This window comes from Sardina pilchardus, chromosome 1, assembly GCF_963854185.1.
Source record: "Sardina pilchardus chromosome 1, fSarPil1.1, whole genome shotgun sequence".
NCBI classification, from domain to species: domain Eukaryota; kingdom Metazoa; phylum Chordata; class Actinopteri; order Clupeiformes; family Clupeidae; genus Sardina; species Sardina pilchardus.
The window spans coordinates 1,011,939-1,034,294 of NC_084994.1; the positions used below are offsets into that span (position 1 = coordinate 1,011,939).

At 45.7% G+C, this 22,356-nt stretch overlaps 1 protein-coding gene across 1 annotated transcript; it reads right to left on the reverse strand.

Annotated features, from left to right (window-relative positions):
• Positions 1-482: 482 nt before the first annotated feature.
• LOC134080466 (NACHT, LRR and PYD domains-containing protein 12-like) lies at positions 483-22,313 on the reverse strand. The gene is made up of 10 exons (XM_062536927.1): positions 22,295-22,313; positions 20,644-20,746; positions 17,706-19,481; positions 16,264-16,440; positions 14,514-14,690; positions 5,895-6,068; positions 5,578-5,751; positions 5,264-5,440; positions 3,173-3,349; positions 483-1,542 (listed from the first exon to the last, which is right to left on the reverse strand). The coding sequence occupies exons 3-10, from the start codon at positions 19,085-19,087 to the stop codon at positions 1,512-1,514; spliced, it is 2,469 nt and encodes an 822-aa protein (XP_062392911.1). The 5' UTR covers positions 19,088-19,481; positions 20,644-20,746; positions 22,295-22,313; the 3' UTR covers positions 483-1,511.
• Between the last annotated feature and the right edge of the window lie 43 nt (positions 22,314-22,356).

Here is a 22,356-nt window from a genome sequence, read left to right on the forward strand (position 1 = left end):
ATGGGCTATGTTGTTATTCCCCCTGATGTCTTAATTGGGCTCCTTAATCATATACTATGGGCTATGTTGTTATTCCCCCTGATGTCTTAATTGGGCTCCTTAATCATATACCATGGGCTATGTTGTTATTCTGATATCTTAATTGGGCTCCTTAATCATATACCATGGGCTATGTTGTTATTCTGATATCTTAATTGGGCTCCTTCATATACCATGGGCTATGTTGTTATTATGATATCTTAATTGGGCTCCTTAATCATATACCATGGGCTATGTTGTTATTCTGATATCTTAATTGGGCTCCTTCATATACCATGGGCTATGTTGTTATTATGATATCTTAATTGGGCTCCTTAATCATATACCATGGGCTATGTTTGTTATTCTGATATCTTCATTGGGCTCCTCAGTCAAATAACACCGTTTGTGTTGTGATGTAATAATCATGTGTGATAATCATGGTTTGTAATTGGCATCTTTTTATTCACATCAATATGACTTTAAATATGTTGATGGTTGTCATATTTGTAAATCTCCATTTCTTCCCAGACCTCCCTCAAAAAGTAAGTAAAGTAAAAAGAAATTACTCAGGGTGGCCAGTAGGTGGCAGGCTGTAACAACATTTTACAGAGCCTGATATTTTACAATCAAGAGCCTGTGTGTGTGTGTGTGTGTGTGTGTGTGTGTGTGTGTGTGTGTGTGTGTGTGTGTACAGAGCCTGATATTTTACAGTTTTTCTAGTCACTTCCAACAGCACTGTACGTACCGTTTTCCCAAAAGAGATTGTCCTACGGTCACATTTCTACAGTTTTCCCTAAGGAGACTGTCCTATGGTCACATCTCTACAGTTTTCCCAAAGGAGATTGTCCTATGGTCACATCTCTACAGTTTTCCCTGAGGAGATTGTCCTATGGTCACATTTCTATATATTTCATATTATTCTTTGTGCTATGCAGTGCTATCTTCCTTTCAGTATCGCAATGACATGGTTTATCAACAAATTACAGTTGAAGCGTAAATGTGAATCTTGTCCAGTCACTTGCAATGAAACTCCCACTAAGGTGTAACCTCCAATTTGTCATCAAAACATTAGCCATAGTTTACATCAAGACATTCCTCCAGAGTACACTGTTATACTGACAACATGACTAAGCCACAAGGACGTGTCATTCTGATGCACTGACATGTTCATTGATTCAGATATTTAGTTGTGAGAGATGGACTAAGGATTTTGAGCAAGAAACTGGCTTTTGCAGGTAATCCATGGTGTTGTGCTATTTGTACAAATTGTTTTGAGAAATGCACTTACTGTTTTGCAAATCTCAAGGATGATTTGAGAAATGTACCAAAGCGACTGAGAAAAACGGTTAAATCAAGTGCGTGTCTGGTGGTGTGTGTGTGTGTGTGTGTGTGTGTGTGTGTGTGTGTGTGTGTGTGTGTTGGATCACATCTTCATGTCATGAGTTCCAGCCCCACAGACCCCATCCAGCTCAGGGCCGTGGCTCAACACTTCACTTGAACTTCACTGTTCCATGATCAGTACTGCAGGATAAAGGAGAGAAGAGGATCATCAATCAGTGTCCATGACAACCAAGAAACAGAATGACAGACAGAAAGAAAGACAAATATGAAAGAAAGAAATGGATGACAAGCGGAATAGGGGGGAGAGGTGTGGGCTGAGGCAGAAGGACACAACCAAACACACACACATATGAGGAGTAAAAGAACTTCAACACATTTCTGTCACTTAAATAAGGCTGCCAACTTCAGAGAGAAAGAGAGATAAAGAAAGTATAGCGAGAAAGACAAAATTAAAGAAAGATGGAGCAGGCTGTCAGGACAAAAGAGAGACAGAGAGAGGGAGTGAGAGAGAGAGGGATGAAGCAAAGCAGAAACATTTGAAACAACTTTACCAATTGAGAGTGATAAAAGTAAAGATAGCAAGGAAAAAAGATAGAAAGAAAGATGATACAGAGAGGGTGTGAAAAAGGAAAGAGAGGTGGATAAAAGATGACACAAGCCCCTTTCACACTGACAAATATAACGCTAAATTACCCGAATTTAACATTAAGGCTGGTCCTTTCACACTGACCGACACGGGGAGGGGAGTCAGCCCGCCCCGGCAATGAACCCGTCTCGAGGGGTAGTCTTATTGCCGAGGCAACTGAACCCGTCTCGAGGGGTAGTCTTATTGCCGAGGCGGGCTCAGTGTGAAAGGAACAGGTCAACTGATGACGTATTTGGCAAGGCAGGAGGTTAAAAGACAGGAAACAGTGGGTCAGAATAACACAAGAGATGAGGACAGCTTTAGGTGCTGTGTCCACCAATCACGTTTTTTTACGCTGAAAGCGGTCTGAACCTCCTTTTCTCGGCGCTTCGGTCAAGTGTTTATTGTTGCTATGTTACCAAAACCGTCTGCCAGCACGTCTTTTTGGAACGTTTGCCTAATGCTAGCTAACTAGCCAACGAGCTAGCTGAAATGTCAGCAGTCGTTCAGGACTCAGCACACTAAAATATGACTTTGACAGACAAAAGGAGCTCATTTGGCATTCAATTAACATAACAAGTGGCCCGCCATCTTTTGGAAACTAAACCACGTAGCACTAGCATGACAGTTGGGTTTATCGATTTATCTCCGAGGTCAGAGGCATGGTTTGGAATCGTCATTGTTTGCGTGTGACGTGCTGCTAGGCAACGCCTCCCAAAACTCGCCTCTGAACCCGGCTTCAGACAATCCCGGACCAAAACACGTCTTCCTTTCACACAGCGAAATCCCCCTGAACCCGCTAGTTCTGTAACGCTAATGTACCGTTACTCAGTCTGAAAAGGGTTACAGAGAGGGTGTGAAAAAGGAAAGAGAGGTGGATAAAAGGGAGAGGAAGAGAGGGGCAGGAGGAAGGGAGAGAGAGAGAGAGAGAGGGAGGACAGGAATAAGGGAGAGAAGAGAGGAGAGGAAGAAGAAAGGGATATAAAGAGAGAGGGATGAAGGGAGAGAGAGAGGGAGGACAGGTTGAAGAAGAGAGATGGAGGACAAGAGGAAAGGAGAGAGGAGGATGGATGAAAGATGGATGGATGGATGGAGTAAAAGCAGAGGAACACAGAGAAACAGACAGAAGAGAGAGGACAGAAACTAAAAGACAGGCATGTTACAGGATACAGGATATTTACTCACTGTAGTGTCTGCAGTTTACAGTGTGGGTCCTTCACTAGAGCACAGAGCGGCTCTACAGCTGATGCACTCATCTGGGGATTGTTAATCAGGTACAACAGTGTGAGATTTGAGGAGGGAGACTTAAGAGCAGAGGCCAGATAGGAACAGCTCTTATCACTCAGATCACACTTAACCAGCCTGAAACAGAGTTAAACATCTGAATATTAATCACCAATCCTCTACTCTCTCACTCACTTTCACACACACACACACGCACGCACGCACGCACGCACTCACGCACACACATACATGCACACACAAACACACACACACACACTCTTGTGAGGTCTGCTGTTCAGTCCCTGATGGAATTTCTTTTCTCTTCATTGCTTTTTCTGAGAGTTTCTACTCATCTGAAGGGGGAAAAAAATCAAGAGCCTATGTTGAGTAAAAATGTGTCTTCTGTGTGTGTGTGTGTGCGTGTGCGTGTGCGTGTGCGTGTGCGTGTGTGTGTGTGTGTGTGTGTGTGTAACACACACACACACACACACACACACAGACCTCACCAAACACATTCATATTCACACTCTACTAGTACTTCCACAACACACACACACACACACCTCACCAAACACATTCATATTCGCACATGCTTCCACAACACACACACACACACACACACACACACACACACACACACACACACACACACCTCACCAAACAAATTCATATTCACACTCTACTTCCACAACACACACACACACACACACACACACACACACACACACACACACCTCACCAAACACATTCATATTCACACTCTGCTTCCACAACACACACACACACACACACACACACACACACACACACCTCACCAAACAAATTCATATTCACACTCTACTTCCACAACACACACACACACACACACACACACACACACACACACACACCTCACCAAACACATTCATATTCACACTCTACTTCCACAACACACACACACACACACACACACACACACACACACACACACACCTCACCAAACACATTCATATTCACACTCTACTTCCACAACACACACACACACACACACACACACACCTCACCAAACACATTCATATTCACACTCTGCTTCCACAACACACACACACACACACACACACACACACACACACACACACACACACACATACACACACACAAACACACACACACATACACCTCACCAAACACATTCATATTCACACTCTGCCTCCACAACACACACACACACACACACACACACACACACACACCTCACCAAACACATTCATATTCACACTCTACTAGTACTTCCACAACACACACACACACACACCTCACCAAACACACTCATATTCACACATGCTTCCACAACACACACACACACACACACACACCTCACCAAACAAATTCATATTCACACTCTACTTCCACAACACACACACACACACACACACACACACACACACACACACCTCACCAAACAAATTCATATTCACACTCTACTTCCACAACACACACACACACACACACACACACACACACCTCACCAAACACATTCATATTCACACTCTACTTCCACAACACACACACACACACACACACACACACACACACACACACACACACACCTCACCAAACACATTCATATTCACACTCTACTTCCACAACACACACACACACACACACACACACACACACACACACACACACACACACACACACACACCTCACCAAACACATTCATATTCACACTCTACTTCCACAACACACACACACACACACACCTCACCAAACACATTCATATTCACACTCTGCTTCCACAACACACACACACACACACACACACACACACACACACACACACACACACACACACACACACACACACACACACATACACACACACAAACACACACCTCACCAAACACATTCATATTCACACTCTGCCTCCACAACACACACACACACACACACACACACACACACACACCTCACCAAACACATTCATATTCACACTCTGCTTCCACAACACACACACACACACACACACACACACCCTCACACAAACTCACTACACAAAGTGATGCTTACCATACTTTCTCCAGTTTGCAGTTGTGATGACAAAGAGCAGAACATACAAGTTCCACTCCTGAGTCCAGCAGCTTATTGTCACTCAGGTTCAGCACTCTGAGATTTGATGAGTGTGATGTCTTCAGTGCAGAGGCCAGATAGGAACAGCTCTTATTGGTCAGATTACAGTTATCCAGCCTGCAACAGAGTTTAACATCTGAATATTAACCACCAATCATCTACTCTCTCTCACTCACTTTTTTCTCTGTCTCTCTCTCTCTCACACACACACACACACACACACACACATATATACTACATGAAGTGATGCTTACCGTAGTTCCTCCAGTTTGCAGTTGTGACAAAGAGCAGAACATAAAAGTTCCACTCCTGAGTCCAGCAGCTTATTGTTACTCAGGTTCAGCACTCTGAGATTTGATGAGTGTGATGTCTTCAGTGCAGAGGCCAGATAGGAACAGCTCTTATTGGTCAGATTACAGTTATCCAGCCTGCAACAGAGTTTAACATCTGAATATTAACCACCAATCATCTACTCTCTCTCACTCACTTTTTTCTCTGTCTCTCTCTCTCTCACACACACACACACACACACACACACACACACATATATACTACATGAAGTGATGCTTACCGTAGTTCCTCCAGTTTGCAGTTGTGACAAAGAGCAGAACATAAAAGTTCCACTCCTGAGTCCAGCAGCTTATTGTTACTCAGGTTCAGCACTCTGAGATTTGATGAGTGTGATGTCTTCAGTGCAGAGGCCAGATAGGAACAGCTCTTATTGGTCAGATTACAGTTATCCAGCCTGCAACAGAGTTAAACATCACCAATCCTATACACTCTCTCACTCAGTTTCTCACACACACACACACACACACATACACACCACCATACATAGTCATACACTCCCCCTCCAGACCCCCCCCCCCCCCCCCCCCCACACACACACACACACACACACAACACGGCCAAGACCAAGGAGATGGTGGTGGATTTCAGGAGGTCTAAACCTGCTCTGCTGCCAGTCACCATCGAGGGGGTCAATGTGGAGGTGGTGAACACATACAAGTACCTGGGGATACATCTGGACAATAAACTGGACTGGTCAGTCAACACTGAAGCACTGTACAAGAAAGGGCAGAGCAGGCTGTACTTCCTGAGGAGGCTGTGGTCTATCTAACTTATCCTTGCACTGCTGCTATTATTCTTATATGACTATGCAATTTTTTCGTATTTGTTCATATATTTATACTAGAACTGTTATATTACTATGCTTACATTTTTTATTGTCCATACCTAAATACGAACATACGTACATATTTATTGCTGGTCACTAGTTGTAGGTGAGGTAGGTTGTAAGGACTGTATGATTGTCTGATTCGTAATGTTTTCACCATACTCAATCTAGAGTGTCGGCCAGAACACTGCTTAAGGCCGGGATGTGTACTGAAGTGCAGGAATGCAGAGACGGAGGCAGGATGAAGAATGATGCCACTTGTATTCAAATCAGAGATAATGCAGAATACATACATGTGTACGTGTGGTTCTGAAAATAAAGAAAAATAAATAATAAATATATGCTATTTGGAGTAATGTTACATGCTTCACTTAATGCTATCTGAACAAGCCAGTAACTTACTGTATAAACAGGCTATATACACCATAAGCTACAGGCAGCCAATCCCATACTTATAAGTGTAAAATGCAGATAGACCACTCTTACAACATTAGCATGAATATAAACATACTCAATAAACTGCACGCATAATAATAATCAAATCCACCGTGCAAACCAAAGACAAAGTTCGTTGGTAATCTTAGCTTCCCAAGACAGGCTAGCAACAAGGTAAACGTGAATAGCTAACATTCATTCTCTCGTTCGTATGAACACTAAACTTCATTCAAAACGAAACAGCTTGCTAATTAACAAGTTGTATTACACTTACTTTGTTCATCAACGCACAACTCCACAAACTGTATTCCGTAGTGGGATAACAATATCATTAACCGCGATATTAACATTCATCACTTGAATGAACAATGTGCGTTCTCACATTTGCAACGTCAATTGGTAATGACGTAGTCGCTACTCGACATCAAATTAAAGGACCCGGAATTACAACTGAAACTAAGAATACTGCATACATGAACCAAGTAAGTTAAGAGTCCAGAGCCTTTTGTACAGCCGCCCCCAAATGTATATGGTACATTTGCACCAAACAAAAGGCAACACTGTACTAATCTAAGCATTCTCAAGGAGGCTGGCTGTCATCTTCAGCCGGAAGAGCAGGAAGGATTACCAGCCGGGCAACAGGTCGGGTGTATGTTCTATCCTTGACTTTCACGTCTGCAGACCGGATGCGACCATCCAGGCTGGGATGAACCTTGACGATGCGCCCAGTAGGCCACAAGGCCCTAGGGAGCTGGGGGTCCACGATCATTGCCACAGAGCCCTCCGTGACATCAGCTGGAGATGACTGCCACTTCTGCCGGGATTGCAATCCAGGTAAGTAGAGTCGAATAAAGCGAGCCCAAAAGTGGTCGGCAAGCACTTGTGCATGCTTCCACCGGCGGCGGCTGAGGAGCTCATCCTTGGAGTAGACGACTTGCGGCAGGGATCCATCCCGCCGCCCCATCAACAGGCAGTTAGGAGTCACGGGGTCCGGATCGCTGACATCGGATGGAACGTAGCCCAATGGTTTGGAGTTCAGGATCCCTTCCACTTCGATGAGCACTGTGCGAAGAACCTCTTCCTGTAAGGGCTGAGCACCAACTGTTGTATACAGTGCGGTCTTCACGGATCGGATCTCACGCTCCCACACGCCTCCGAAGTGAGGAGCGGCAGGAGGATTGAAGTGGAACTGGATTTTATGCGGAGCCAGGAGCAGCTGAAGTTCAGAGGACATGGCGGCAAACGCCTCACGCAACTCTCTTTCACCACCTTTAAAGTTGGTCCCCTGGTCTGAATAAAGCTCAGCAGGTGTTCCCCTCCTGGAGATAAACCTACGGAGGGCCATTAGGAAGGAGTCAGCGTCGATCGAAGTCAAGACGTCTAGGTGCACAGCCCTGACGGTGAGGCATTTAAATATTATTCCCCACCTCTTCTCTAAGCGCCTTCCCACCTTGACTTCAAATGGCCCAAAGCAGTCGATACCCGTAGAGTGAAAGACAGGCTTGAAGAGACGGAGACGGGCCACAGGTAAGTCTGCCATTCTGGGTACGGAAGGCTTCGCTTTCCAACGACGACATTCCGTACAGGATCTTTGGAAGCGACGTACCGCTTCTCGGCCTCGCAGAATCCAATAGGTGCGCCTAATTTCGGCGAAGACACGTTCGGGACCTGGGTGTCTCAGTCGGCTGTCGAAGTCCTGTATAAGCAGACGTGTTACTGGATGTGAGGGGTCTAGTACCAAAGGATGCAGACTGGTGTAGGCTAAATCTGCAGAGCGACGAAGACGACCACCAACCCTGATGAGCTCTCCAGTCTCGTCAAGCTCTGGGGACAAGTTTAGAAGCCGGCTGCTGCGTTGAACTGGCTTCCCTGTCTTAAGGAGACGGAATTCATCTGGGAAACTGTCGCGCTGGGCCCTCCTTAGAAGAAGTGCCTCGGCCTGGCGATAATCCTCTGCATTCAAGCAGCAATCCTTTGCAGCCGCCCCATGCAGCTCCTGGGCAGTGGCCTGTAGCAGTTCCTTCCAGGTGTTATAATTGTACAGATCCGCTTGAATGTCCGGTGTCGAGGTCACCCCACAGAAAGTCGTCTGACGCAGCTCAGTAGGGTCTGGGAGATCTCCCGATGTAGGATCTGCGGGCCACTGATCTGGATCCATGAGCAAAAAGGGGGGCCCTTGACTCCATCGGTTAGGTCTTGACAGTTCTTGCAGTGTTTTGCCACGAGTTATATCGTCAGCGGAGTTCTGGGCAGAGTCAACGTATCGCCATGTGTGGTGCGGGGTTAGTTCTTGGATCTCCGCTACGCGAGTGCCGACGAAGACCTTGAAACGGCAAGATTCTGATCGCAGCCACGTCAGCACCGTTGTAGAGTCGGTCCACATGACTATCTTCTCAATCTCTAAGGTAAGCTCATCCTCAAGAAGCTTAGAGAGTTGAGCTCCAGTAAGAGCGCCACACAGCTCCAGCCGAGGCATAGAGTTCAGACGTCTTGGTGCTACTCTCGAACGCGCCATTACAAATGCCAGTTGCACTTGGCCATCACTTCCCACCGTTCTGAGGTAGGCCACTGCCCCATAGGCTTGCTCAGAGGCATCACAAAATATGTGAAGCTCTCTTCTGCTCACTGAGGCAGCCACATCCTTAGGTAAGTATGGTCTAGGGAGACGGACTTGAGGGAGGAACTGCAGCTCTTCCTCCCAGTCTCTCCACTGCTGAATGAGATCTGGTGGTAGTTGGGGATCGTCCCAACCTCTGTGCTTGTCCCACAGGCATCTCACCAACATCTTTGCCCTTGTGGTGTAAGGCAGGATAAAGCCTAGGGGGTCGTATTGGCTGGCAAGCACTTTGTAGATGTTACGCATGGTAAGTTCGCCATAGTGCACTGGGCGGCATTTGTACCCTAGCATGTCGGTGGAGAAGTGCCAGCTGAGACCTAGTGTTGACTCCGGACTGTCTGTCTTGTCTTGCGCAAGCCAGAGTTCAGCGCTGTTGGACCTGAGATCTTCAGGGAGGTGACTAATGACATCAGGTTCATTGCTGGCCCACTGACGGAGCACAAATCCAGCTGAAGATAGGAGGGCTATTAGCTTGTCCACTAGGCCTCTCGCCGCGGTGGTGGTTGGGAGACTCTGAAGGCAATTATCGACATAAAAACATCTCTCCACAGACGTTCTCACTTCATCTTCCGGCTGGCTGTTTTCCCTTGTGTGGTGCTGTAAGGCGAATGTAGCACAGCATGGGCTACACGTGGTGCCGAAAGGGAGTACCTGCCATTCATACACTGCAGCGGGCTCAGTTTGGCACAGATCACGCCACACAAAGCGCAGGAGAGGACGGTCTTCAGGAAGTAAGAGAACTTGGTGGAACATGCTCTTTATGTCTCCACTCACAGCTACCTCATGCTCACGGAATCTGAGGAGGACACCCAGTAGTGATGCTCCCAGGGTCGGCCCAGGTAGGAGGTACTCATTTAGGTTCTGACCGCGATGCTGGTATGAGCAGTTGAATACCAAGCGGTGTTTGCCATTATGGCTAACTAGGTGGTGGGGAATGTACCATGCCTCATCTCCTCTATTCAACTCTGATGGATCTAACTTAGTGACAGACCCAGCCTGAATCAGCTTCTCAATCTCTGCGCGGTATACTTTAGCCTTCTCTGGATCTCTCTGGAGTCTTCTCTCTACTGCACGCAGACTAGACATGACTGCATCGGAACTGGCTTGAAGGCATGGCATATCTTTGTGGCGTAGCAAAGGGGTAGCATAGCGCAATATGCCATCCACCTCCACCCGGGTTGTCTTGTCTTCTAGCAGGCTGAGTGCGAAGTTATCTTGCTTTGAGCGTGTCACTACTTTGCTGCTCCTGAGGGGTATGATGTCAGCCTGCCAGAGTTTCTCAACATGTTTCATCAGCTCGCTCACCTGAGGCGGGACAGAGGTTACCAAGCACTGCTGCGGGCTGGTCAAATGGCAGATGACACTTGAGGGGCCTTGTAGTGTCCAGCCTAACCTGGTGTGGATAGCAGCTGGGCCACCTGGGGGCCCCAGGCGTACAGGCTCAGTAGGCGTGATGAGGTGTGGGTGGTCACTGCCTATAAGCAGCAGCGGTCGAATCTTCTTGAAAGGCTGGAGGGGTAACCCGGACAGATGATTATACTTCTTCTGGAGTGATTCTAACGGGTAGGTGAGATCAGCAAGATCAATGCGAGTGGATGTGAACGCATTGGTGATGTGATACCGAGTCTTTGGCCTACCCCTGGGTGAAATGGCAAAGGATACACAGGTGCCACGGAGCGTTTGCACATCCTGTCTGATGGTGCGTAAGGGCAGGGTTTCGGGAGTGCCTTGGAGACCTAACTTCTGAGTGGCGGTCGGCAGCAACATCGTTCTCTCAGACCCGTCATCTAGCACCGCATATGTATCAAGTGTGCGGTCACCATAGTAGAGGAAAACAGGGACAACTTTTAGCAGGACCCTACTGCCTGCTGTGGATCGGTCGAGGTATAACACCCCTGTTGCGTTTACATCAGCATCCTGAGATTCCACTGATCGTGTTGGTCCTCTCGGTTGCCCAGTGTTAACGTCGTGAAGAACTTGTAGATGACGACCTTGGCACAGGTTACACAGCTTTTTCAAGTTGCACTGCGCTGCGAGGTGTGAGCGGGCGCAGCGCCAGCACCTTTTATTGGCCTTTATCCACTCAGCTACCTGGTCTTTGTTGAGCTTGCTGATGGCCAAACATTGGCTTAGGTGGTGCTCTCGGTTATCACAGAAGGCACAGTAGGGCGATGGCTTGACTTTGGTTGGGGAGTTACTTGAAGGTTCTACTGCCTCCGGTGTGTTGTCGGATCCATGCAGCACTGTGACGGAGCGTTTTCCAGAGCGTGTGTCAGGCTTTAGGCTGTTCTGATTTTCTCTCGCCCCACTGGAAGATAGCTGGCTGTCAAAGTCTTGGCACCAAGACTCATACTTCAGCCAGGTGGCTAGGTGATTAAGCGTGTATCTGTTCTCAGACTGACTGAACATGCACCTGCGGAAGTCAGCTCGTTGCTCTGGCGGTAACTTGCTGAGTAGACGGGCGATGTGAGAGCCACACTGCAGCTCCACCTCTCCATCAGGGCCCAGCGTCTTCAACATCCCCACCAATGACTGAATTTGAAGTGAGAATTTATCAAAGGCAGCTAAGTCCCCACGTTTGATGTCAGGTGAGTCCATTACTGTGGCGATTCTCTTGAGGGCTAACTGATGTGGCTGTCCAAACCTTTCGTTCAGGGCCATCATGGTGTCTGTAAAGGGTGTCTGGGAGTGGATATAGGCATCAGCTATCATTCTGGCCTCCTCCAGCTTTAGGTGGTCTATTAAGACTTGGTACTTGAACAGTTCGGTGCTGTCAAGGGGCAACAAGTTCTCTAGAGCGATCTTGAGATGAGCAAACTCACCCGGGTCTCGATGAGAGAGGTTAGGGATGGTAGGACGGGGGCCACGGTAGGCTGTATCCAAGCTGGTGCTCTGATACGATGGCCTCGAGTACACTGGTGACTTGTAGAGGGGGCGCTGAGGAGGTGGCGGATGTTGGGTTGGCCGAGAGCCAAAGGCATGAGGGTTTGAAGGCACCTCATAGGGTGTGGAGGTAAACTTTGGTGGAGGCGGAGCCAAACCTGACCAGGCAGGCCGCTGTGGCTGTGAAACAGCAGGGGTGTGGTTGCCTTTATTATAGTTAGCCATAAAGGGCCCACGGGTTGAGGCTGCTGGTAGCGATTGGCCTTGTGATGACTGCTTCCGCTTGGCTGCTAATGTCTCATTCTTCAGGACTTGAAGTTCACTCATTAGCCTGTTGATGCTCTCAAGGACAAGTTGATTGCTTGCGGATGATAAATCATCACCTCTCCCAAACCGTGGTGGCAGCCATGCGTTTCCCTCATCATCACTATTATTGCTGGCTGGATCTGAATTATTGTCATGCACCTCTTTTGTTGACTGATCACACGCAGTGTTCGCCCGCAGTGGCAAGTCAGCGCGTGTAGCTCTTAATTCTTCAAGGTCTGCTGCCAAGCGCTGGTAGGACTGCTGCAGCAGGAGCTTCTCATGCTGGATTTTCTCTAACTCCGTTCTGAAGACTGTGGCTTGGGCAGTTGTATGATGCGGTGCATGACAAGGAGTAAGATGATCACGTAACCTCTCCTGTTCTCCGTCTTGATGTAGCTGGGGGGCTAGCTGCTCCTCCTCACTGTGTAACAGGCGTCTAGCTGTGTAACACGAGTTTGGTTTATGGAGGACAGCATCCCTGCTCAGCTGTGGGCTTAGTGGAATTGAATATAGGGAGGTGAGGGTGGTCTTCTTGGCCAGTCCCTCCGAGTGAGTCATCCCTTCCCTTTCATGTCCGCGCCAGTGAGAGCCAAGGCCATTGAAATCAACTTCATAGTCTTCATAACGGGGAGGGGGGCGTGTGCAGCGTCGGGGGCGCGCACCATAGGCTTCATAATCTTGAACATCCATCTCGAACTAGGTTGAGTGCGATGTATGTCCGGTTCGAAGGACCATTAATGTAGGTGAGGTAGGTTGTAAGGACTGTATGATTGTCTGATTCGTAATGTTTTCACCATACTCAATCTAGAGTGTCGGCCAGAACACTGCTTAAGGCCGGGATGTGTACTGAAGTGCAGGAATGCAGAGACGGAGGCAGGATGAAGAATGATGCCACTTGTATTCAAATCAGAGATAATGCAGAATACATACATGTGTACGTGTGGTTCTGAAAATAAAGAAAAATAAATAATAAATATATGCTATTTGGAGTAATGTTACATGCTTCACTTAATGCTATCTGAACAAGCCAGTAACTTACTGTATAAACAGGCTATATACACCATAAGCTACAGGCAGCCAATCCCATACTTATAAGTGTAAAATGCAGATAGACCACTCTTACAACATTAGCATGAATATAAACATACTCAATAAACTGCACGCATAATAATAATCAAATCCACCGTGCAAACCAAAGACAAAGTTCGTTGGTAATCTTAGCTTCCCAAGACAGGCTAGCAACAAGGTAAACGTGAATAGCTAACATTCATTCTCTCGTTCGTATGAACACTAAACTTCATTCAAAACGAAACAGCTTGCTAATTAACAAGTTGTATTACACTTACTTTGTTCATCAACGCACAACTCCACAAACTGTATTCCGTAGTGGGATAACAATATCATTAACCGCGATATTAACATTCATCACTTGAATGAACAATGTGCGTTCTCACATTTGCAACGTCAATTGGTAATGACGTAGTCGCTACTCGACATCAAATTAAAGGACCCGGAATTACAACTGAAACTAAGAATACTGCATACATGAACCAAGTAAGTTAAGAGTCCAGAGCCTTTTGTACACTAGTCTTTAACCTTGCACTGTTGCACTGTTGGACTCATTTGTAGTGTTTGTTGTGTGTGGTGTCTTAAGCTGCTCGGACCTTGAATTTCCCCTTGAGGATCAATAATGTGTCTATCTATCTATCTATCTATCTATCTATCTACACAAAACACACAAACACAATCTCACTGCATGAAGTGATTCTTACTCTAGTTCCTCCAGTTTGCAGTTGTGATGACAAAGAGCAGAACATAAAAGTTCCACTCCTGAGTCCAGCAGCTTATTCCAACCCAGGCGCAGCACTCTGAGATTTGATGAGTGTGATGTCTTCAGTGCAGAGGCCAGATAGGAACAGCTCTTATCGCTCAGATTACACATATTCAGCCTGAAACAGAGTTGAACATCTGAATATTAATCACCAATCCTCTACTCTTTCTCACTCACTTTCACTCGCACACACACATATCACCATACATGGTCATATAGGCTACACACTCCCCCTCCAAACACACACACACACACACACACACACACACACACACACACACACACACACACACACACACACACCACTATATAGTCATATACACGCTCCCCCTGCCAATCTCTTGGTATGGTGAAGGGTATGTGTTGATGTGGGGTTATTTTAATTCCAAAGGCGATGGGGACTTTATCAGGGTGCATAGTGTCCTGGATACATGAAATAACTGGTATTTCAAAAATAAAACAAAAAAATCTGCTAGCCTCTATGGGAATTTTAACACATAGGGTTAACATAGGCGTTCCAATACGACCCCTGTATTTTAAGGAAAACATTTATTTATTTACAATACATTATTCACAAAGAAAATGTATGTCCTTAAAGGTTGACTATTTCCTCATTATTTCCTTAAAGGGATAATCCGGAGTGAAATGCCCTTTAGATCAATTTTTCGGACTATTGGGAGTACATACGTTGAGTTGACACCAAAATCATGTCATTCGGATGTATTTTGAGAAAGTTCGAGTTCACCGTTTTTAGCAAAAACTCGTTAGCCTGGAAGTGACTGAGGCATGTCCTTTCGCCGCTACAAAACGCTATTTTTATACCTCTTCTACTGTTCCAAACAACACTACACTTACGTGGTAGTGAGTAGAGGATCCCTAAAGCCAAACCGAAGTATCCCCACGTCTTTATGTGGTCGGATAGAGAGTCCAGAATGAATTTAATCGAGTCAGTACCTTTCCGGAAATGGCGCTGCTGCAGCTAGCATTTTTCATTTTCGCTTGTTTTATGCTTGCATATTTCTCTGCAGAGCTTCCCCTACAGCTTTAGCGTGTATATTTGACAAAACTCCTCAATCGGTCAGTCTGCCGTGCCTTTTCATGAGACTTTACATGACACTTCCTGGAGTAGAGCATGGGTGCGTGCCTGGTGTCTCCTGAAGTTGCAAGTGTGGTTTTACCGCTACAGACCACTAGAGCCATTTAATCATATATAACAGTATGGAACGAATTGATTACCTGAAAAACGTTGCATAGTATACCTTTAACAACACTTTATTAACATTTCCGGAAAGGACTCGGGACTGTAGGGGGCGCAACGGGACGCACGGCCTGTAGGGGGCAGAAGGAGCAACAGAAGCGCAACGGGACGCACGGCCTGTAGGGGGCAGAAGGAGCAACAGAAGCGCAAGGGGACGCACGGCCTGTAGGGGGCAGAAGGAACAACAGAAGCGCAAACAAAGAGCGCCGCAGCACAAACACTGTTCCCTAATAGCGCAATACACACACACACACACACACACACACAATTCTACTGTCCTGTAGAATTACTCAGACACACACCTATAACTACACTCACCTATACACACACACACACACTGTGTCCTTTAGAATTACTCCCAGACACACATCTATAACTACACACACACACACACACACACACACACACACACACTACATGAAGTGATGCTTACTCTAGTTCCTCCAGTTTGCAGTTGTGATGACAAAGAGCAGAACATAAAAGTTCCACTCCTGAGTCCAGCAGCTTATTGTAACCCAGGTCTAGGACTCTGAGATTTGATGAGTGTGATGTCTTCAGTGCAGAGGCCAGATAGGAACAGCTCTTATCGCTCAGATTACACTCATACAGCCTGAAACAGAGTTAAACATCTGAATATTAATCACCAATCCTCTACTCTCTCCTACTTTCACTCACACACATACACACACACACACACACACACACGCACACACAGTCACATCCACACACTATACACACTCTACCTCCAAAACACACACCAACACCACACACTCACAGAACCCCCCCCACACACACACCTTACCAAACACACTCACACTCCACACACACAAACACACACAAATTGCCTCCTCCACACGCCCACACACACACACTCTGCCTCCACATGCCCACACACACACACACACACACACACACACACACACACACACACACACACACACACACACACACACACACAGGATTTTTATTATTTCACCATATATCATTCTGTGTGTGAGGGTCCTCTGTCAGAAATGTGGACTTATTGCTGAGTTTCCTTATTGAGATATGTTTTTTTGGAAAATATTGTCTATAAATCCAATGAATTTGTACTGGATCTGCACTACCACTTTACGCCACATGTGGTGCTCTTTCAGTACATTGGAAGACAATGTAAGAGTAAAAGACACACTTGTTTGCTGCACAATGTGCACTTATCCAATTTACAGTAAACACACATTTTAAGGTTGAATATTTGAATTAGGTCCATGTAACTCTTATCAGTTCAATCTTCTATCCAAAACGTACAAATCTGAAAATTGGAAAATTGGTATTTCAATTTCCTAATATTGTGTCTTTTGTTCGCCAGGTAAATATGTCAGTAAGATTTTGGAGTCGTTTTTTTTTTTATTTCGCATAATGTGTTGAGCTTGATACAAAATTGCATAATTGAAAAAACAGAAAATCGGAAAGGTTCTGCATCTTAAGCCATTTTTGGAAATAAGCTCATTTTCCATCTCCCCTCGAGCAAAACAATTGATATTTACCTTTTTCCCATTCATCCAGCCATTCTGTGAGTCTGGCGATACAACTTTTAGCTTCAGCCTAGTTTAGATCATTGAATCAGATTAGACCGTTAGCATCTCGCCTGCTAACATCATGTTTAGAAGTGACTAAGATTTCCGGTAATTTTCTCATTTAAAATGTGTATCTTCTCAAGTTAGAAAGTGCAATAAGACCAACTGAAAATGAAACCTGGCGTTTTTATAGGCTGATTTGACATGGAACTGCACTCTCATCTGGCGTAATAATCAAGGGAAGTTGCAAACGTACCATGGGCGCAGTGATATCACGCACTACTTCCTGCTTGTTGCCTATGGGCACAGTGAGACCTACCCGGCATATGTGGATGATGTGACCACTGGCAGCAGCTTCTGAAGAACTTCATCTGGACTGAGCAGTTCAGTCTGATCTTCCTCTGGTGTCTTTATGTACTTCTGCAGGTCGAACTCAGCCAGCTGCTCTTCTGACATCTTACATCCAAATGTATTAGTCTCCCACTGTCCTGGTGAGAGCATGTGTACAAGCAGAGTATCTGAGCTGCTTTTCTTCTCCACTACAGCATGGTGATTCAGCTCATTCAGACAGTAGAACAGGTTGATCCTTCTGTCTGAGCTACTCTGATCTCTGATATTTTGTTTCACATACTGGACTGTTTGCTCTGAGCTATATGATTGGCTACTGCTCTGTGGCAGTAGGCGCTTTAAGATATTCTGATTGGACTCTAGTGAGAGGCCCAGAAGGAAGCGGAGGAAAAGGTGCAGGTGTCCATTATTACTCTGTAAGGCCAGGTCCACTGCAGTCTTGTGTAGGTCAAGAAGTGTTGCAGCTCTGAACAGAGCAGAGAGCTGAGAGGTTTGATGTTGGTCAGGCATGTTTCTCTGTCTGTTGCTGAAACAGAGGAACACATACAGAGCTGCAAGAAACTCCTGGATGCTCAGATGCACAAAGCTGAACACCTTCCCCTGGTACAGCCCAGCCTCCTCTCTGAAGATCTGAGTACACACTTCTGAGTAGACTGATGCTTCTGTGACATCAATGCCACACTCTCTCAGGTCTTCCTCACAGAAGATCAGATTGCCCTTCTCCAGCTGTTGGAAAGCCAGTTTCCCCAGTTTGGAAATCACCTCTTCATCTGTCTCTTTTCTCTCTGTGAACTTGTCCCTTTCTATGCTTGTCTGAATGACCAGAAAGAGTGTGTACATTTGAGTCAGAGTCCTTGGCATTTCTGCTTTGTCTGATTTTTTTTCTACCACTGTGGCTGAAATCCAGCAGAAGACTGGAATATGGTACATGATGTAGAGGCTTCTGGATGTCTTCAGGTGTGTGATTGCTTTGCTGACCAGGTTCTCATCACCAATTCTCTTCCTAAAGTACTCCTCTTTCTGTGGGTCATTGAATCCCCTTATTTCTGTCATCTGGTCCACACAGTCAGGAGGGATCTGATTGGCTGCTGCTGGTCGGGTGGTGATCCAGAGGAGAGAAGAGGGAAGCAGATTCCCCTTGATGAGGTTTGTCAGCAGCACGTCCACTGAGGCTGGCTTTGTCACATCACAACAGGTTGGGTTGGAGTGGAAATCTAGAGGAAGTCGACACTCATCCAGGCCATCAAAGATGAACATGACTCTGTGCTCTGAACTAGTAAAGACTCTGGGATCTTTGATTTCTGGGAAAAAGTGCTGAATAAGACCCACCAGACTGAGTTTCTTCTCCTTCATCAGGTTCAGGTCCCGGAGAGGAAGGGGAAATATTAAGTCAACATCCTGATTGGCTGTTCCTTCAGCCCAATCCAGACTGAACTTCTGCACTGAGACCGTTTTCCCAATGCCAGCCACTCCCTTAGTCAGCACTGTTCTGATGGGTATGACTTGTCCAGATAAGGGTTTAAAGATATCACTGCATTTGATTGGTGTATCTCGTGTTGCTTCTCTCCAGGATGCCCTCTCTATCTGTTTGACCTCATGTTCATCATTGACCTCTCCTCTTCCCCCCTCTGTGATGTAGAGGTCTGTGTAGATCTCATGGAGGAGTCTGGTGTCTCCCTGGTTTTGGCTTCCCTCAATCAGACACTGAAACTTCTTCTGTAGGTGGGATTTGTGGATCTGCTGATATCTGTGTGTGAAGACCAAAACACATGATCTAACACCAAATCAAACCATTCATGGCACACTTGCATACAAGCCCTGACCATAATCAGATGTGTGTGTCTTATACTGCCACTTACTGGTAACATGGTGGTACTACAACATTCACTACTTCATAAGAAAACCCATTAGTTAATCCGGCCCTGACCATAATACGTTAGACCGGCACATCCGGGAACTTGACTCGCGAGAAACGTTCTAGCCCCTTCTGGGGGGAATACAAACAACGTCTCTCATTAACTCCAATGCAAATTAGGGTCAATAAAAGTAATTCGTACCGAAATCGTAGGGGTAAATGATAACAGAAAACACAACGAATCAATAGGACCACTCAATATATTACCACTTTGCCGGTCGTTGACCGTGAAAAATACGTTCAAAAGCTTAATTCAATCAAAGTAAAAACATGTCCCTTCGGTCTCCCGAGTAGCCTGCTAGCAGTAGCAGTGGCCAGTGTCATACCCGGACATACTCGTATCTCATTGAATCTCCAGTTAAATAACTAAATTGTTTTCCTGTATTTTTGGCCTCTTATTTTAATTGTAATGTTGTGTAGTTGACTGACAGGCTTGGATGTAAAGTATGTTCGTTAGATAATTCCAAGATATGACAATTTCTGTCATAGCCGATAGCCTAGCTGCTAGTGTTAGCCAAGTGTTAGCCTAGATTTCCGTTTTCGTTGGTCTGATTAATTTTTGGTGTAGCCTAATGTTAGGGGTTCTTAGCTTTGTGGTTGGTACACCCAACCACACAGCAACTTCTCGGCATGTCTGTCTACCGCGAACACTGATCTATAAATAATAAGTTATTCGTTATAGATCAGTGACCGTGAACAACACCTGTTCACTTTGGCTTGTTTCAGGCTTGTTCTGAGGGCTTGTTTTCCCCCAAAAAGGGGTGTGGCGCAAACAACCTGCTCTGTGTGACGCGGGTCCGGTCTAACGTATCAGAAGTATGTGTCTTATACTGCCACTTACTGGTCACATGGTGGTACTACAACATTCACTACCTCGTAAGTTCAACCAGCTTCATGGAAAGTACAGCACCTATAATACCAAGCTCCAAGTGAACTCAACATGTCTGTACTGATGATTGTATTTCCTGTGAGAATCTCACACACTGATACTCACCTCTGACCAGCAGGAACACTTCCTTCTCCAGAGTGGAGGAGTGGTGGATCCACGGACTGGTCACTCTTCTTGGACACACAACTCAGCACGGGAGAGTGTGGAGCTGTATTTTACACACACAGATACACACACAGAGAGAGAGAGAGAGAGAGAGAGAGAGAGAGAGAGAGAGAGAGAGAGAGAGAGAGAGAGAGAGAGAGAGAGAGAGAGATATGCTATTAGAAGCCTCGACTGGTAAACCCAGCCCGATCTGGTGATTGGATTTGGCCCTGCAGCTCAGGTTGGAAACCTGCATATTTATCTCTCCTGCTTACGGTCCGCTTCTGCTGGAACCAATCACAAACTGGCTCATCCACACGGATCCTTGGTCTGATTGGTTGAAGGACTATCCAACCGTAGCCTAGGCCTACAGTCATTTGAACTATGCCCATTGATCACGCCTCTCTACTCCCCTGATTCCTTAATAATGAATCTCACGAGATTGAGCTTGGTCTGGAGTTAGCCAGGCTATTAAAACCATCTCCTTCATAATGAATCTCAAAAGATTGAGCTTGGTCTGGAGTTAGCCAGGCTATTAAAACCTCTCCTTAATAATGAATCTCAAAAGATTGAGCTTGCTCTGGAGTTAGCCAGGCTATTAAAACAACCTCCTTAATGAATCTCAAAAGATTGAGCTTGCTCTGGAGTTAACCAGGCTATTAAAACCATCTCCCTAACTACCAAACTATTCTCAATTGATTCTATGGTAGGCCTACTTTTTCGCGAAGAATACATTTCTGCTTGGGATATTTTCACGCATAGTTGAGACAATTTGCATATTTGAACATATTCGCTTTTATTCTCTATTTTTAGCCATATCCTCTCTGTACAGCACTTTGGTCAGTGGAAACTTTTTAAAATGTGCTCTGTAAATTCAATTTAGGCCTACTTTACTTTTTACTTTACTTTATTAGCGAATAAATGCATATTAATGCATATGGGTAGGCTATATCATTGTATTGACTAATTTGCATACAATAATAACTATAAATGCCTATTAATAGGCTACATGTGGCTATCATTTCATTGACTAATTTGAATACAATAATGTGTCTGTGAAGAAATATTCTTGTGTTCATGCTGCTGTAACTGCTTTTCCTCTCCAGTTGTCCACTGCATAGTAAAATAGTAATAGCCCTTAAAGGAATAGTTCGCAATTGTGGACATAGGACCTCATTTCCAACTTATCCGGGGTGATATACAGTACAGTGTAGGTCTGCTCTCATAAAGCGTTTCAGCTGTTCGGAGTTGCCTCCCCCTAACAACATTGTGGCTTCCGCATATGTAACTTCACTCGGGCAGTTGACTAGGCTACTATCGGCCAATTGCTTTATGGATACACACAGCTCGTGTAGCCTACGTAGCCTCATCTCCGATACAGAATCCTACAAAGCGGCAGGCCTACGTTATTCTCGGGATAATCCTTAATTAAAACGAGAATCAACAGAGCCTGCTGACAAAAAGTGTAGCCCGTTCACCCATCCGGACCATCGTGTCCATACCGACAGATAAACACGAGGCTACATTGTCCCGTTGTGTTGTAGTGCTATATGAAACCAGGCAAATTGAAGAATGGATTAAGCCGTTGACTGTCTAATGCTGATTAACTTACCAGGAATATTTTCTGCTTGATCATCGAGGCGACTATTGTAGTTTTAGGGGAGGGAACGTGAC

Excerpts from the sequence above, each read along its gene's own strand:
- LOC134080466 (XM_062536927.1), bottom strand. The coding sequence starts at position 19,087 with ATGAAGGAGAAGAAACTCAGTCTGGTGGGTCTTATTCAGCACTTTTTC. Across the intron at positions 14,691-16,263 it reads TGCAAACTGGAGGAACTAGA|GCTGAATATGTGTAATCTGA; the intron begins GTAAGCATCACT and ends ACTCTGTTTCAG. Across the intron at positions 3,350-5,263 it reads TGCAAACTGGAGAAAGTATG|GCTGGTTAAGTGTGATCTGA; the intron begins GTAAGCATCACT and ends ACTCTGTTTCAG.